The sequence below is a fragment of the Gorilla gorilla genome, chromosome 1, assembly GCF_029281585.2.
Source record: "Gorilla gorilla gorilla isolate KB3781 chromosome 1, NHGRI_mGorGor1-v2.1_pri, whole genome shotgun sequence".
In the NCBI taxonomy this organism is placed as follows: Eukaryota; Metazoa; Chordata; class Mammalia; order Primates; family Hominidae; genus Gorilla; species Gorilla gorilla.
In genome coordinates, this window is record NC_073224.2 from 192,687,218 (window position 1) to 192,703,753 (window position 16,536).

The following is a 16,536-nucleotide window of genomic DNA, read 5'->3' on the forward strand; positions in this document are numbered from 1 at the left end:
GTTACAGTGATCTATGATAAGTGCCATTGTACTCTGGCTTCAATAACAGAGTGAGACTCCATTTCTAAAAATAAAAAAAAGGTGAACTGGTAAGGTGACATGGGGCAGGCAGTGGATTACTTTTTAGAAATTAATAAGCCTTGTGATATTTGACATTTTAAATCATTGTGATTACAATAATGGTTAAGATAATAAACATGTCCCTTCAGAAAACTACAGAGAAACATCTCCTTTTAGTATAGTATATGTTTTAATCATATGATTCAATTAAGCACTCATTGTGTGTGCCACAGTATACAGAAAAGCTCTTTTGTGTATGTTAGATTGAGTTCCTGCAGGGTAAGGATCATAGTAATTTCCATATTTTTAGAATTTGCTGGGCTTGGTGGCTCATGCCTGTAATCTTAGCACTTTGGGAGGCCAAAGTGAACCGATTGCTTGTACTAAGGTATTTGAGACCAGCCTGGGTAACATGGCGAAACCCTGTCTCTACCAAAATTACAAAAATTAGCCCTTGGTCCCAGCTGTTCGGGAGTCTAAGGTGGGAGGATCGCTGGAGCCTGGGAAGTTGAGTCTGCAGTGAGCTGTGATCACGCCACTGCACTCCAGCCTGGGTGACAGAGAGAGACTGTTTCTTTTTATTTATTTATTTTTTTGAGACAGTCTTGCTCTGTCATCCAGGTTGGAGTGCAGTGGCGCAATCTCAGCTCACTGCACCCTCCACCTCCCGGGTACAAGCAGTTCTCCTGCCTCAGCCTGCCAAGTAGCTAGGATTACAGGCACCTGCCACCACGCCCGGCTAAGTTTTGTATTTTTAGTAGAGACGGGGTTTCTCCATGTTGGCCAGGCTGGTCTCCAACTCCTGACCTCAGATGATCTGCCCGCCTCAGCCTCCCAAAGTGCTGGGATTACAGGTGTGAGTCACCATGCCCGGCCAACTCTGTTTCAAAAAAAGTAATTAAAAAAAACTACAGTTTGACCCAGTATCTGGTTCCCCATGGGGTGAGCCCCAAAGTAGGTCTGCAGTTTATTTGGAATAATTATAGAAACTGAGGACAAAGAGGAGCAAACCATGGGATCTTTATTTATTCTCCTTAACTCTGTAAACTGCAGACTACTTTCTAGAATAATGGGGGTTTTCAGATTGGAATTTTTAAAAATATCCAATCTTTTGGGGTTTTTTTTGTTTTTGGTTTTTTTTTGAGATGGAGTGTTGCTCTGTTGCTCAGGCTGGAGTGCAGTGGTGTGATCTTGGTTCACTGCAACCTTCACCTCCTGGGTTCCGGAGATCCTTCTGCCTCAGCCTCTCAAGTAGCTGGGATTACAAGTGTACGCCACCACACCCAGCTAATTTTTGTATTTTTAGTAAAGACGGTGTTTCACCGTGTTGGCCAGGCTGGTCTCGAACTCCTGACCTCAAGTGATCTGCTTGTCTCGGCCTCCCAAAGTGCTGGGATTACAGATGTGAGCCACCATGTCCTTGTTCTGGCTTTTTTTTTTTTTTTTTTTAACTTTAGAAACAGATCTGAGTTAATTGATAGAATGAAGTTAATTGCTTTTTCAGAGCAATCAATTAACTGTCGATCCCAACACATAACTAGATGTAAATCTAATCTTTGCTCAGCATTGATTTGGGTTGTTGATTTGGATTAAATACTTTCTCCAGTGTTGTCTATGATGGTTTTGGTGCTTCTCTGGGATCCTTCTCGCACTTTTGGTCTGATTCGTGCTCTGGTTCCCACTGCTGAGTATTCATAGATGACACGCAACTCCAGGGCTTCCAGTCCCCTTTAGATGTCTTGTTGGATCAGTGTTTCTGATGTTGAAGTAGTCTGTGAAAGATAAATTTATTTGCCTTGCAGCTTAATTGGTTATTGATTACTTTTTCCCAGCAGTGAGTAGTGGTATGTAGTATTTATAGAGACTTTCTTTTAAAATGATCCATATTTTTCTTTAGAAGCTGTGCTTTGGGCATACCTAATAATACTTGGCATATTAGAAGCATTTTAAAATTTTTTATTTAATCTTAAATCTTTTGTTGAGATTTGACGTTTTTATTTATTCCTTTTTCTTCCCCCTAAAGAGCATAGACATTTATTTATTTATTTTGGCTTATAAACAACAGAAATTTGTTTCTCATTGTTCTGAGGGCTGGAAACTTCAAGATTGAGGCACCAGCAGATGTAATGTTTTGTGAGGACCCATTTCCTGGTTCATAGTTGATGCCTCTTCCTTGTGTCCTCACGTGGTGAAAGGAGCTATCTAGCTCTTGGTGTTATTTTATTAAGGACCTTTGTAATCTTTAATGATTTGGGTTTGTTCTTTTTCAGTTTTAGTTTTTGCTTCCTAGGTTAGACACCAAGACAGATATTTTTAAATCCTTGAGGCCAGGTGCAGTGGCTCATGCCTGTAATCCCAGCACTTGGGGAGGCTGAGGCGGGCAGATCACCTGAGGTCAGGAGTTCGAGACCAGCCTGGCCAACATGGTGAAACCCCATCTCTACTAAAAATACAGAAACTAGCTGAGCATGGTGGTGCATGCCTGTAATCCCAGCTACTCAGGAGGCTGAGGCAGGAGAATCGCTTGAACCCAGGAGGCAGAGGTTACAGTCAGCCGAGATGACGCCACTACATTCCAGCCTGGGTGACATGGTGAGACTCTGTCTCAAAAAAAAAAAAAAAAAAAACCCAAAACTTGGAATGAACAAATAACATATCTAAAATATTTAAATGCTCTAAAAATTTCCATTGCCATCAAGTTCAGGAGAAATCAACAGCTTGTTTTCCAGGCTTCAAAGAAAGTTGTCTTATATATAAGTAACACAAGTTAAAAGGTACCATGGTTTAGTTTATATGCAGCCTGTTAAAACGAGGTGTTTTCGTTTTTGTTTCTTATAGAAACAGGGTCTTGCTCTGATGCCTAGGCTGAGTGCAGTGGTACAATCATAGTTCACTGCAGCCTCGAATTCCTGGGCTAAGTGATCCTCTTGCTCAGCCTCCTGAGCAGCTAGGATTACAGGGGCAAGGTGTCACACCCAGCTAATTAAAACAAATTTTTTGTGGAGATGGGGTCTCGCTATATTCCCCATTCTGATCTTGAACTTCTTACCTCAAACTTCTCTTGCCTTGCTCTCCCAAAACACAGATTACAGGCATGAACCACTGCACCTGGCTAAGATGGGGTGTTTATGTAGCATCATCACTAAGAGCTAAAAATACAAACCAGGTGCTGCTTGAGTCTTAACCCTTTATTCTAAAGTTACTACATTTCAATTATATGTTAAAGGTACCTCAATGACTAACACATTATATATCCTTCCCAGCAGCTCTTCTCTAGTTGTGAGAAAAGAACCTGATGTACCTGTGTTCTTTCCAAGTGGCCAGCTGGCAGAAAGTGTAAGCATGTGTTTACAGACTGGACCAACAGGGGGTGCCAGTAACAATTCTGAAACATCAGGGGAACCAAAAATTGAGCATGTAATGCAACCCTTGCTTCATCAACCATCAGATAACCAGAAAATTTACCAGGATTTATTGGTAAGAAAATGTAGAGCATTTCATCTTTTTGAGAAGGTTATTTAGTATAGGATATACTAGTTAAGCTTTTCCTAGGTTTAAACTGATGGAGACCTTAAGATAAAAAGATTTTTGTCTAATTAACAATGTAATTTTTCTTTTAGCTTTTCATAAATTATAACTTAAATTCACTAATTTACCGTAAACATACTTAAGTACTTAGAAAAACACAGCTTTATTTTTAAAGTATAAATATTGATATTATGCCTGATTCAAACCAAAATTAGTATTAGAAAATAAGCAAGAGTTTCTCAGAAATTCGAAAATTGGAAAGTAGTGGGATATTTATGATAATATTTACTGATTTTAGTTCAGGTAAGCCAATGTTTATTAAATACTTAGCTTAGTCTAAGACAGTAGGCTAAGTGAAATCGATAATATAAAGGTGAATATGACACTCTGTGCCCTTGAGAGCCTAGGGGAAACAACAGCACATGCAGACTAGTAACAATTATAAGACAGGCTGTTGAGGAGTAGTAGTGTAAAGCAAAGAGAACACAGAATAAAGGGATAATTCTGGTTGGAGGAACTAGTATTATAAAACTTAAAATGTGATCTGGGACTTAAAGGATAGAGAAACCCTGACTGTCACTTTCATCCAAATTGTAGAACATTTGATTTGTCCATTTGCGAGAAGGCAACATACTTCACAGGGCACTATGTATTCATCAATGAACACATACTTGTTATTTGCTTGCTAGGTCCTAGGCTGGTGCTAGCAGCTTGTATGCTCAGGGAATGAAATATGCAGAAATAGTATCACAGGTCATTCTTACTTTGAGAAAGTGAGAAGAAAAGGAGCCTAACTCTGTGAATATCATAAAGGCCTAATTTATAACTGAAACATTATCACTTTGCAAACTAAAGCATTATTTAAAACTTGTTTATAAAAAATTTAGCATAAGTCCTCGAAAATACTTGGAGAATTACTCAAAAGATTTTTTTTTTTTTTTTTGAGACAGGGTCTCACTCTGTCACCCAGGCTAGAGTGCAGTGACATGATCTCAGCTCACTGTACCCTCTGCCTCCCGGGTTCAAGCAATTCTTGTGCCTCAGCCTTCCAAGTAGCTGGGACTACAGGCATCTGCCACCATGCCTGGCTATTTTTTTTTTTTTTTTTTTGAGACAGAGTCTCACTCTGTTTCTGTTGCCCAGGCTGGAATGCAGTGACATGATCTCAGCTTACTGCAGCTTCTGCCTCCCAGGTTCAAGTGATTCTCCTGCATCAGCCTTTCAAGTAGCTGGGACCACAGGTGCACGCCACCACACCCGGCTAATTTTTGTATTTTTAGCAGAGATGGGGTTTCACCGTGTTAGCCAGGCTGGTCTTGAACTCCTGGCCTCAAGTGATCTGCCCGCCTTGGCCTCCCAAAGTGCTGGGATTACAGGTTTGAGCCACACGCCTGTACTCAAATGATTTTTAAATACGTTGGTTTTTATTTTTATTTATTTATTTTCTATTTTATTTATTTATTTTTTTTAGACAGAGTCTCACTCTGTCACCCAGGCTGGAGTACAGTGGCGCCATCTCAGCTCTCTGCAACCTGGGTCTTCTGGGTTCAAGTGATTCTCATGCCTCAGCCTCCCAAATAGCTGGGACCACAGGCACGTGCCACCACACCCGGCTAATTTTTGTATTTTTATTAGAGACAGGGTTTCACCATGTTGGCTAGGCTGGTCTTGAACTCCTGACCTAAAGTGATCCGCCCACCTTTGCCTCCCAAAGTGCTGGGATTACAGGTGTGAGCCACCACGCCCAGCCTATGTTGGTTTTTAAGTGAATGAAGTCTGAACGAGCATTCTGTTTTCTCTAGGGTCTGATGAAATTGTTCATTAGGATGTGCTTCTATAAAAACTTCATAATACCTGCAAATAATACCATAATACCTCCCTACTTGATACTTTGTGGAATTTGACAAGATACTGATTTTTCCCTGGCCTTGTTGTATCATTAAGGTCTTACTGTAAAATTGTTTTTTAACTTTTTTTTAATTTTAATTTTTTTAGAGACAGAGTCTCACTTTGTCACGCAGGATATAGTGGCACAATCACGGCTAACTGCAGCCTCAGCCTCGTGGCTCAAGTGGTCCTCCTACTTCAGCCTCCTAAGTAGCTGGAACTACAGGCGTGTGCCACCATGCCCAGCTAATTTTTAGTTTTTTGTAGAGACAGGATCTCACTGTGTTGCCCAGGGTCTTAAACTCCTGGGCTCAAGCGATCTTCCTGCCTCGGCTTCCCAAAGTGCTGGGATTATAGGTATGAACCACCACACCCAGCCCTAACATTGTTAATAGTGATTTTTCAAAAAAATTTTTTTTTCTTTTTGTCAGGGTCAAGTAAACCACCTATTAAATAGTTCCTCCAAGGAAACTGAGCAGCCGTCTACCAAAGCAGTAATTATCAGTCATGAATGCACCAGAACCCAAAATGTTTACCATACAAAGAAAAAAACACATCATTCAAGACTGGTGGACAAAGATTGTGTCCTTAATGCAACTCTTAAGCAACTAAGAAGCCTTGGAGTAAAAATTGATTCACCCACTAAAGTGAAGAAAAATGCACATAACATGGATCACGCCAGGTAACTTTTAAAATTTTGTTTTAAAGGGCGAATAAATTTTATTTTTTAAAAATTTTTATTTATTTTTGCCCAACATTGGCTAGATGAATAAATTTTAGATGTATTGTGGCAATCTCATCAGAAAAGTTACGTTTGTACCTCAATTGAGTTGATTCACGATTTATTCAGGGCCTACCATATGCATGATGAATAGGAGATTCTTCATTTTAGTGGGAGAGAGGGTTACATACATAAGTAATTTGAGAGATATTGTGGGATGACTCCTGGCTGGATAGGCCAACAAAATACTTTAGGAGTCTTGAGGAAAGAGAAAGGAGTTTTGCTTGGTAGCATCTGAAAAGTCTTTCTGGAGGTGATAAGGTCTGTGCCAGCTACTGGATGTACAGTTACACAGTCGTGCCATCTAAAAAGCAAAAATATTTCTTTTTTCTAGGAATGTGCCCAACTGGTCATGTCCTTCTGTTCAGATTCCTTTCTACCAAAGATGACCTCAGCACATAACTTATTAAAAAGAAAATAAAGTCTGGAGATTATATTATTAAGGCTAGCATATTTTCTGTTAATTATTTTTTGTTTTCTAATTTAAAAAGTAATAAAAATTCATGGTTTTAAAAAACAATACAGAAGAAGAGTGTAAGATAAAATGCAAAAGCCACAACTCCCCACATTCCTGCCTGACTTTTCCAAAGTTACTTCTCTTAGGCCGGGCGCGGTGGCTCACGCCTGTAATCCCAGCACTTTGCAGGGCTGAGGCAGGTGAATCATGAGCTCAGGAGTTCGAGACCAGCCTGGCCAAGATGGTAAAACCCCGTCTCTACTAAAAATAACAAAAATTAGCTGGGTGCGGTGGCGGGCGCCTGTAATCCCAGCTACTTGGGAGGCTGAGGCAAGAGAATCGCCTGAACCCGGGGAGGCAGAGGTCGCAGTGAGCCGAGATAGCGCCACTGCACTCTATCTAGCCTGGACGACAGAGCAAGACTCAGTCAAAAAAAAAAAAAAAAGGCCGGGCACGGTAGCTCACGCCTGTAATCCCAGCACTTTGGGAAGCCGAGGTGGGCGGATCACGAGGTCAGGATATCAAGACCATTCTGGCTAACACGGTGAAACCCCATCTCTACTAAAAATACAAAAAATTAGCCGAGCGTGGTGGCGGGCGCCTGTAGTCCCAGCTACTCAGGAGGCTGAGGCACGAGAATGGCGTGAACCCGGGAGGCGGAGCTTGCAGTGACCCAGTTTGTGCCACTGCACTGCAGCTTGGATAGCAGAGCAAGACTCTGTTTCAAAAAAAAAAAAAAAAAAGTTACTTCTCTTAACCATTTCTTTTGTATTCTAGAAATGTTCCATGCATGTTCAAGTATATGTGTATGTGATAAGCTTTGTGATTTGATTTTTTGTTGTTGTTGCTGTTGTTTTAATTTTGAGACAGTCTCGCTCTGTCACCCAGGCTGGAGTGCAGTGGCATGATCACAGCTCACTGCAGCCTCAACCTCCTGGACTCAAGTGATCCTCCCATCTCAGCCTTTTGAGTAGCTGGCACTACAGGCATGCACCAGTACTTGGCTAATTTTTTATTTTTTGCAGAGATGGTGTCTTGCTATGTTGCCCGGTCTGGTCTCAGACAAACTCTTAGACTCAAGCAATCTTCCCACCTTGGCTTCCCAAAGTGCTAGGATTACAGCCGTGAGCCACTGCACCTGGCCTGTTTTTTTGTTTTTGTTTTAAACATGATATTATAATATCTTGGATACTTTTCCTTATAGGGATATACAGTTCTTTCTCATGTATTTAAACAGCTGCATAATATTCTTTTGTACCCTTGTACTAGAATATATTGAACCCCAGTGCTCTATTAATGGACCTTTAGGCCAAATCTCTTATTTGTTATTTCAAGCAATCCTAAGTGAACATCATTCTACAGGTACAAGTATCTTTGTAGGATAAATTCCTAGATAGGCAGGATCAAAGAGTATGTGCATTCAAAGTCTTAGTAGATGCTACCATTGCTCACCAAATAGTTGTACCAGTTTATATTCCTACCAACAGTGTAAAAGAGTGAGGCTAGCATTTTTGAGTTTTTTATCCATGTTGCAAGATAGAGGCTATGTATCCTAACACTTCCCCTCTTGTCAGAACTGAGAACCAACTTGTCACGTTAGTTGTGGTTTCTTACTATTTTAAATGTTGCTATGATGATCTTTTGCAAATATTGCTTTTCAGTTTTAGGATTATTTCCTTAGAATAGAATCTTGGAAACAGAAAGACTAAGGTAAAATGATACAAAAATTTTAAAGCTGTTGCTAAGTTGCTTTCTGAAAGAGTGAGTATTATTACCAGCTACACATATACATGTGTGCCAGCTACCATTTCACCAATACATTCACTTCAGCAAATACTTACTAAGTTTCTATGAGCCAGCTTATAAGAGATATCATAATACACAAGATAACCTGATAAAGAAAGACATCTTTGTTCTCATAGAGTTTACAGTTCAGTGGGGAAGACACAGATAGTCAATATCTTTTATGCCTGCTATGAAATGGAAGGATAGGGAATGCCATGGAATCACATAGGAAAGGTAGCTAACTTAATTTATAAAGGAAAGGAAAAAGGAAAGGTAGCTAACTTTAGGAGTATTTCATACTGTGTTGTAATTACTCTACATCAGAATGGCCCCTTTTAAAGATCTGTACTAATTAAGACCAAAAATATCTTAAAGTTTTGAAAGTTATATTTTATTATTGATGCAATATCTGTATATTTAAAACTTTTTTTTAGTTTTTAAAAATAGGATCTTGCTCTGTCACCCAGGCTGGAGTACAATGGTAAAATCATAATTTATGTAACCTCAAACTCCTGGGCTGAAGCCAATCCTCCTGCCTCAGCTTTTTGAGTAGCTGGGACCACAGGCGTGTGCCATCATCTCTATGTCATTTTGATGAATTAGGAAACTGTACTGCAATAGTTTCTCCAACATAAGAGTCAAATTTAGTTTCCCTGTTATCTTAGGCTACGTCTGGAATATCCTCCCAGCCTGTCTGAGGCCTACCTGATTAATTCGCATTGTTTCAGTTTGACTTAAACTTAGTTTTTTAGTATAATGTCCTACCACTCTCTACCAAGTTCCAGCCTACTTGCCATTGGCATTTGCAAGATTCCTTGATGTTACTTTTATCTGAGGTGCTCTTTTTTTTACCTTTCTGCTTGCCAAAATCCGTCTTATCCTTCAAAGCTGAACTCAAATGTCACCTTTTTGGTCAGTTTCCTGGACCTCTCAGAGTGTATTGATGTTTTGTACTCTTTTTTTTTTTTTTTTTTTTGAGACGGAGTTTCTTATTGCCCAGGCTGGAGTGCAGTGGCATGATCTCGGCTCACCATAACCTTCGCCTCCCAGATTCAAGTGATTTCTCCTGCCTCAGCCTTCCTGAGTAGCTGGGATTACAGGCATGCGCCACCGTGCCCAGCTAATTTTGTACTTTTAGTAGAGACAGGGTTTCTCCATGTTAGTCAGGCTGGTCTCGAACTCCTAACCTCAGATGATCCACCTGCCTCGGCCTCCCAAAGTGCTGGGATTACAGGCGTAAGCCACCATGCCTGGCCGATGTTTTGTACTCTTAAAATACCTTGTTCTCAGTAAATTGTAGCATGTACTTATGACACATTTTCAGCAAGATTTTTTTTTTTTTTTTTTTTGAGATGGAGTCTCGCTCTGTCGCCCAGGCTGGAGTGCAGTGGCATGATCTTGTCTCACTGCAGCCTCCGCCCCCCGGGTTCAAGCGATTCTTCTGCCTCCGCCTCCTGAGTAGCTGGGACTACAGGCGCGCACCACCATGCCCAGCTAATTTTTGTGTTTTTAGTAGAGACGGGGTTTCACTATATTGGCCAGGCTAGTCTCAAACTCCTGACCTTGTGATCTGCCAGTCTCGGCCTCCCAAAGTGCTGGGATTGCAGGCATGAGCCACCGCGTCCAGCGAAGATTTTATATAGTTCTAAATCCTCATTGCCTCTACCACTAACTTAGTGGGCCTTCAATGAGTCATTTGCTGAATGAACGACATTCCTCCTACTCAGGTCATCACCGACGCTTACGGTGAAGGTTCATTTTTAGTGTCTTTGTAGTATTTACTGTCAGTGTTTATAATCTTATATTGTTATCTTTTTAACATGTGTAGGTATAATATAACTAGTATACTAAAAGTTTATAAGGCCGTTGTTTAGAATGTAAGACACATTTTTCTGTAGAAACAGTGTTACAGATTATAGGTTGAATATTCTAGGAAACTAATCCTTATAATCCATGCTGTTCCTCTAGCTCTGTAAATCAGCCGTCTTTTATCATTGTGTCTATGTGAAAACTCATTTCATGTTCCAATTCTGGACTCCAGGAGCACATCATTCCGCCAGAAGAGTGGCTAAGGCAGGGGAAGGAAGACCTGCTTTCTATTTTCCTGTTAATAGAATGCCGCAGAGATTAAGAGAGTCTAAAGGCAGGAAGGCAGGGAAAAAGGGTGCCAGACAAACCTAGAAATTGTGCAGGAAATGGAGATTGTGGGGTCGAGGTCTGGAAGCAACCTCTACATATTCCCAATTGGAGTGACTTTTTGAATTCAAAACCTGTCTCAAGTAGTCTCTCTAGTTGCTTCTTTACCTTGCTTCCTGGCTATCTGCTTAGTAGTTGAAAAACTGTGTGTAGGATAAGTAGTAGATAACTAATCTGGATTCAAATAGGATCATGAATCAAAGTTGACTTTTTTTTTTTTTTGAGAGACAGGGTCTCGCTCTGTTGCCCAGGCTGCAGTGCAGTGGCACAATCATGGCTCAACTGCAGCCTCAATCTCCTGGGCTCAAGTGATCCTGCCACCTTAGCTTCCTGAGTAGCTGGGACTACAGGTGTGCAGCAGCACACCCAGCTTATTTTTATTTGTAGAGATGGGGGTCTTGATTGTCATCTGAGTTGGAATAATTTTAGAGCCTCCCATAAATTGTTGACATGTGGCTAACTCAAATTTATTCATGGACTTTCATCATTCCTTGTGGCTGCACATCTAATGAGATTTTAACATAGGCATATATTTGTGCTCAGGCTTTTAGGATTTGATTAGTGGAATGGGTTCCTTTTTGCTTTTCGTCTTAATTACCCTAGTGTTTATATGCTTTGGTTTCTGAGTGTTATTGATTTGTTTTTTTAGCGATGTGGTCTCTATTTTGCCTAGGGTGGCCCCTTGAATGCCTGGGCTTAAGCAATCCTCCTGCCTCAGGCTCCTGAGAAGCTAGGACTACAGGTGTGCATACCACTGTGCCTGTCTTGATTTGTTTTGCTATTAAAGTAATGATATCTCATTGCCCCTAGCCCACCCTCCAAATTGAAATTGGCTAGCTTGTGTTAGGCATTGAAACTTGAATAGCCTTCTAAACTGATATTGACTACTTTATGGATCTTTTAACCATTCTATAAAAGAAGCCCTAGTTAAAATTAGAGGCTGGGCATGGTGTCTCATGCCTGTTATCCCAGCACTTTGGGAGGCCAAGATGGGAGGATCACTGGAGCTCAGGAGTTCAAGACCAGCCTGAACAACATAGTGAGACCCCGTCTTTACAAAAAGAAAAATATTTGATTAGCTGGGCATGGTGGCATGCACCTGTAGTCCCAGCTACTTCGGAGGCTGAGGTAGGAGGGTCACTTGAGTCTGGGAGGTCGATGCCATGGTGAGCCATGATTGCGCAACTGCACTCCAGCCTTAGTGGCAGAGTGAGACCTTGTCTCAAAAAAAAAAAAAAAAAACCCAAATTAGACCTGCTTTCTTTAAATATTTAACATTTTGAATTAGTAGTTTTTCTTTGCTTTTATCAAATTATTTACATTAACATTATCTATAGACTGAGGAAATAGGCAAAGTAGAAAAAGACTTCCAAAAGTATTGTCACTATGAATAAAAGAATAATGTCTGGATAAATTAGTAGTATCTCTTTCATCTTATTAAAATAGTCTTCAAAGCATTAAATGCCAAGAAAGTTAAGGGAGAATTTCAAGGTTGTAAAGACCAGCATTATTGAGCACACTGTTCCATTGTTTGGTGATGGCATCACTGGTTTCAGAGAATTTTTTTTTTTTTTTTTTTTTTGAGACAGAGTCTCACTCTGTCGCCTAGGCTGGAGTGCAGTGACGCAATCTCGGCTCACTGCAACCTCCGCCTCCCGTGTTCAACCAATTCTCCTGTCTCAGCCTACAGAGTAGCTGGGATTACAGGCACCCGCCACCACGCCCAGCAAATTTTTTTGTATTTTTCGTAGAGACGGGGTTTTGCCATGTTGGCCAGGTTGGTCTCAAACTCCTGACCTCAGGTGATCTGCCCACCTCGGCCTCCCAAAGTGCTGGGATTACAGGCGGGAGCCACCATGCCTGGCCTGGTTTCAGGGATTATTAATGGTTGGAAATAGTTTTTGCAAATTTCAGGTGCTTATAAGAATGAAAATATATAATGGTTGTTTGATTTTTGTGGGTCTGTGAATGCAAGCAGTGGCTAGCACATATAAAACAGCTGAATTTCTTCATGGGATGATGTAGAAAGCCATAGCATATTTGACTAGAATATAATGTTCACCACAACAAATAGTGCACAAAGGACTCTGATAGAAAAAAATCCAAGTTACTGAATATAGTACAGTAAAACAGTGGTTGCAGAGCCCCAGAGAGTAAGGCAGTCATGGATTATCTCAGCTTGCTATGTACTATGTAGCTTGGAAAAATTAGCTCAAATCTCTATTCCTCAGTTTTCTCAACTGAGAATAAATATAGCAATACTACCTACTACTTTTATTCATTCAACAAGTACTTACTGAGTGCCTACTATGTGTCCAGGCATCGAGGATACTGCAGTGGGGGCCGGGAGAGCAGACAAAACTCTGCCCTTACTGGCTTTCATGAGGGTGCTAGACAATAAATAAGAATCGAGCATTGATTGAATATGTAGATGTGTGTATTCAATGTATAGACCGCGGTAAGTGCTAAAAAGAAAACAAAAAAGTAGGGGAAAGGGAATGTAAGATGTTAAAATGGAGAATAAGATAGAAATATTCCATAGAGAATACCTCCCTGAGAAAGGTTACTGTAAGGAATGTATATGAGTAATGCATGTAAAGCATTAATAGAGTACCTGGCATATATAACGACTCAGTAATTAGCAGGCTGGGTACAGTGGCTCACGCCTGTAATCCCAACACTTTTGGGAATTCGAGGAGGGAGGCTCGCTTTACCTCAGGAGTTTGAGAGCAGCCTGAGTCTGTAATTGTGCCAACATTAGCAAATGACATGCAGTTGCCACTGCACTCCAGACTGGGCAACAGAGCAAGACCCTGTCTCCAAAAAAAAAAAATTAGCAGCTATTTATTATATATGTGATATTAAGGAAAAGGTAAGTCAGTTGACTTAACACTAATCAAAGTAAGTTGAAGATTATAACTAATGAAAAAAGTATTCGTGTGTGTGTGTGTGTGTGTGTGTGTGTGTGTGTGTATGCCCATATCCAGAGACTGGTTGATGTTTTTTATTAATTGCAAATGGAATCTCTTCAACTATGAACAATTTAATTTTCTGAGCTACTTACTAAAGCTTGTACTGTTATATAATCAAATGTGTTTTGCGTTTGATTTTATTTTTATGTTTTACTTTACATTAAACATTAGCTGATCTCTTGTGCTGTTTGGGCTAATAGTCATAAATTAAATGACTCATAGCTATGTTGATGACTTTTACATTTGGGGCCTTGTATTTGTTCTTAAAACCATGATTGATATACAGATTTAGGAAAATTAATTTATATTCCACTTTAAACCTGTAAATCATGGATTACCTTCTAGGCTATTATTTGTATCCCTTTTTTTATTTTTTCTTTATTTTTTATTTTTTAAGAGACAGGGTCTTGTTCTGTTGCCCAGGCTGGAGTGCAGTGGCACAATCATGGCTCACTGTAACTTTGAACTCTTGAGCTCAAGCAATCCTCCTGCCTCAGCCTCTTGAGTAGTTGGGACTATAAATGTACACCACCATGCCTGGCCAATTTTTAAATTTTTTTGTAGAGACAAGATCTTGCTATATTGCCTAGGCTGATCTTGAACTTCTGGCTTCAAGCAGTCCTCCCACCTTAGTGTCCCAATCTGCTTGGATTGGAGGCTTGGGCCACTATACCCAGCCCGTATGTATCCTTTGTTTATCTGGATCATCAAGACTTAGATGTCTGAGTAGTTAGATAAAAGGACCATGAACTTAAAGCTGAAGATCTTTTGTTACTTGTATAGAATGGAACACATTGAGAACTATGTATTACTTAGAATATGGTAAATGATGACTTACTACTTTGTGTCTTTCAGTGTGTTGGCATGCATCAGCCCAGAAGCAGTGATCTCTGGATTAAACTGCATGTCATTTGCTAATGTTGGCATGAGTGGCTTAAGCCCCAATGGTGTGGATTTGAGCATGGAGGCAAATGCTATAGCTCTGAAATATTTAAATGAAAATCAGCTGTCACAACTGTCTGTCACTCGATCAAACCAAAATAATTGTGACCCATTCAGCCTTCTCCATATTAATACAGACAGAAGCACAGTGGGGCTTAGTTTAATTTCACCAAACAACATGTCATTTGCAACCAAAAAATATATGAAGAGATATGGACTCCTACAAAGCAGTGACAATAGTGAAGATGAAGAGGAACCTCCCGACAATGCAGATAGCAAGAGTGAACATTTATTGAATCAGAACCTTAGGTCCATACCTGAACAGCTTGGTGGTCAGAAAGAGCCTTCTAAGAATGACCATGAAATAATTAATTGTTCTAACTGTGAATCTGTGGGCACCAACGCAGATACGCCAGTATTGAGAAATATTACAAATGAAGTTTTGCAGACAAAAGCAAAACAGCAGTTGACTGAAAAGCCAGCTTTCTTAGTAAAGAACCTTAAACCAAGTCCTGCAGTGAACCTTCGAACCGGGAAAGCAGAGTTCACTCAACATCCTGAGAAAGAAAATGAAAGGGACATTGCAATTTTTCCTGAAAGTTTGCAACCTTCTGAAACGCTAAAGCAGATGAATAGCATGAATTCAGTAGGCACCTTCTTAGATGTAAAACGTCTCAGACAGTTACCAAAATTATTTTAACCTTTTAACTCCCTGCCCTTTTAATACAGGGACAGGGTGTCTCCTGAAGAACTTAGGGAAAACAGAGAGCCTTGTGGTAGTTTTGGGATTTCCTGATCATTCTGGAGTCAGTCTGTTTCTTGGTAGCAGCCAATTGGGAAGAGTGACTTCTGTGACATGGCTGGCTGGTGATAGGACTAAGTTCTCATTGTTCAAATAGAGCTGTTCAACATCACTGAAACCTTTAAGAAAAGCCCTGAGATCAGTTATTCCTACAAATTTAAGTAGTAGACAGATACTATCCAGCTCTAAGTCTCAACTGCTCTTTTATACTGTACTTTTTTTTTTTTGAGATGGAGTTTTGCTCTTGTAGCCCAGGCTGGAGTGCAATGGCAGGATCTCGGCTCACTGCAACCTCTGCCTCCTGGGTTCAAGCGATTTTCCTGCTTCATCTTCCCGGGTAGCTGGGATTACAGGCATGTGCCACAACGCCTGGCTAATTTTGTATTTTTAGTAGAGACGGGTTTTTCCATGTTGGTCAGGCTGGTCTCAAACTCCCGACCTCAGGTGATCCGCCCGCCTCGGCCTCCTAAAGTGCTGGCATTACAGGCGTGAGCCACTGCACCCAGCTATACTGTATATTTTAAGAAGTTCTAGCATGTTGCATCTCTGCATTTATCCTATATCATTAAAAGAACATAAGTTATGGTGTTGGGTAAATTAGCAAAATCAACCCTTCCAAAGTTTAAGGGAAAAGTTATTTTTAAAAACAACTTAATAAAAACTTACACTCTTATACAAGAGTGTATTTCCTCTTAATTAGGATGCATGTTGATTAAACTCGAGATACAGCTTTTTGCAGTATGGTGGGTTGGTTTTGGTGTAACATCTTCAACATGTCGCACTGGCTATCAAAGAATAAGAAAATTATTGAGTATGAGTGTGTTTTATAAACTTTCTGAGTTTTTCAGATGTCTTAATATTTTTTAATAGAACTTAATAAAATGTCTAGATTGACTGTTTTCCTTTGTTGTCTGTTATAGTTTATTCTCCACTTTTTAAAAAAACTCTTAGACTGCCCCCAAATTACAAAAATAATAGAGAGTTCCCGTATACCCTTCTTCCAGTGTCCTCCAGTGATAATATCTTACATAAGCATAGTAAATGAGCAAAACCAAGCAACTGACATTGGCTATAATGCTAATAACTGAACCACAGACCTATCAGGTTTCACAAGTGTTTACATGCA

At 40.2% G+C, this 16,536-nt stretch overlaps 1 protein-coding gene across 6 annotated transcripts in view; it reads left to right on the forward strand.

The window, feature by feature from the left end:
- Positions 1-16,309, forward strand: part of STIL (STIL centriolar assembly protein) — a 78,035-nt gene extending 61,726 nt beyond the window's left edge. For 3 of the 6 annotated variants that reach the window (XM_031004168.3, XM_063698985.1, XM_055348216.2), the window contains 3 exons: positions 3,324-3,537; positions 5,907-6,157; positions 14,522-16,309. In XM_031004168.3, coding sequence (XP_030860028.3) covers positions 3,324-3,537; positions 5,907-6,157; positions 14,522-15,308 — 1,252 coding nt within the window. In that variant the 3' untranslated portion in view covers positions 15,309-16,309. The remainder of the gene's footprint in view (positions 1-3,323; positions 3,538-5,906; positions 6,158-14,521) is intronic. The other 3 variants (XM_031004179.3, XM_055348225.2, XM_055348222.2) reach the window with 2 other exon arrangements.
- The last annotated feature ends 227 nt before the right edge of the window (positions 16,310-16,536 follow it).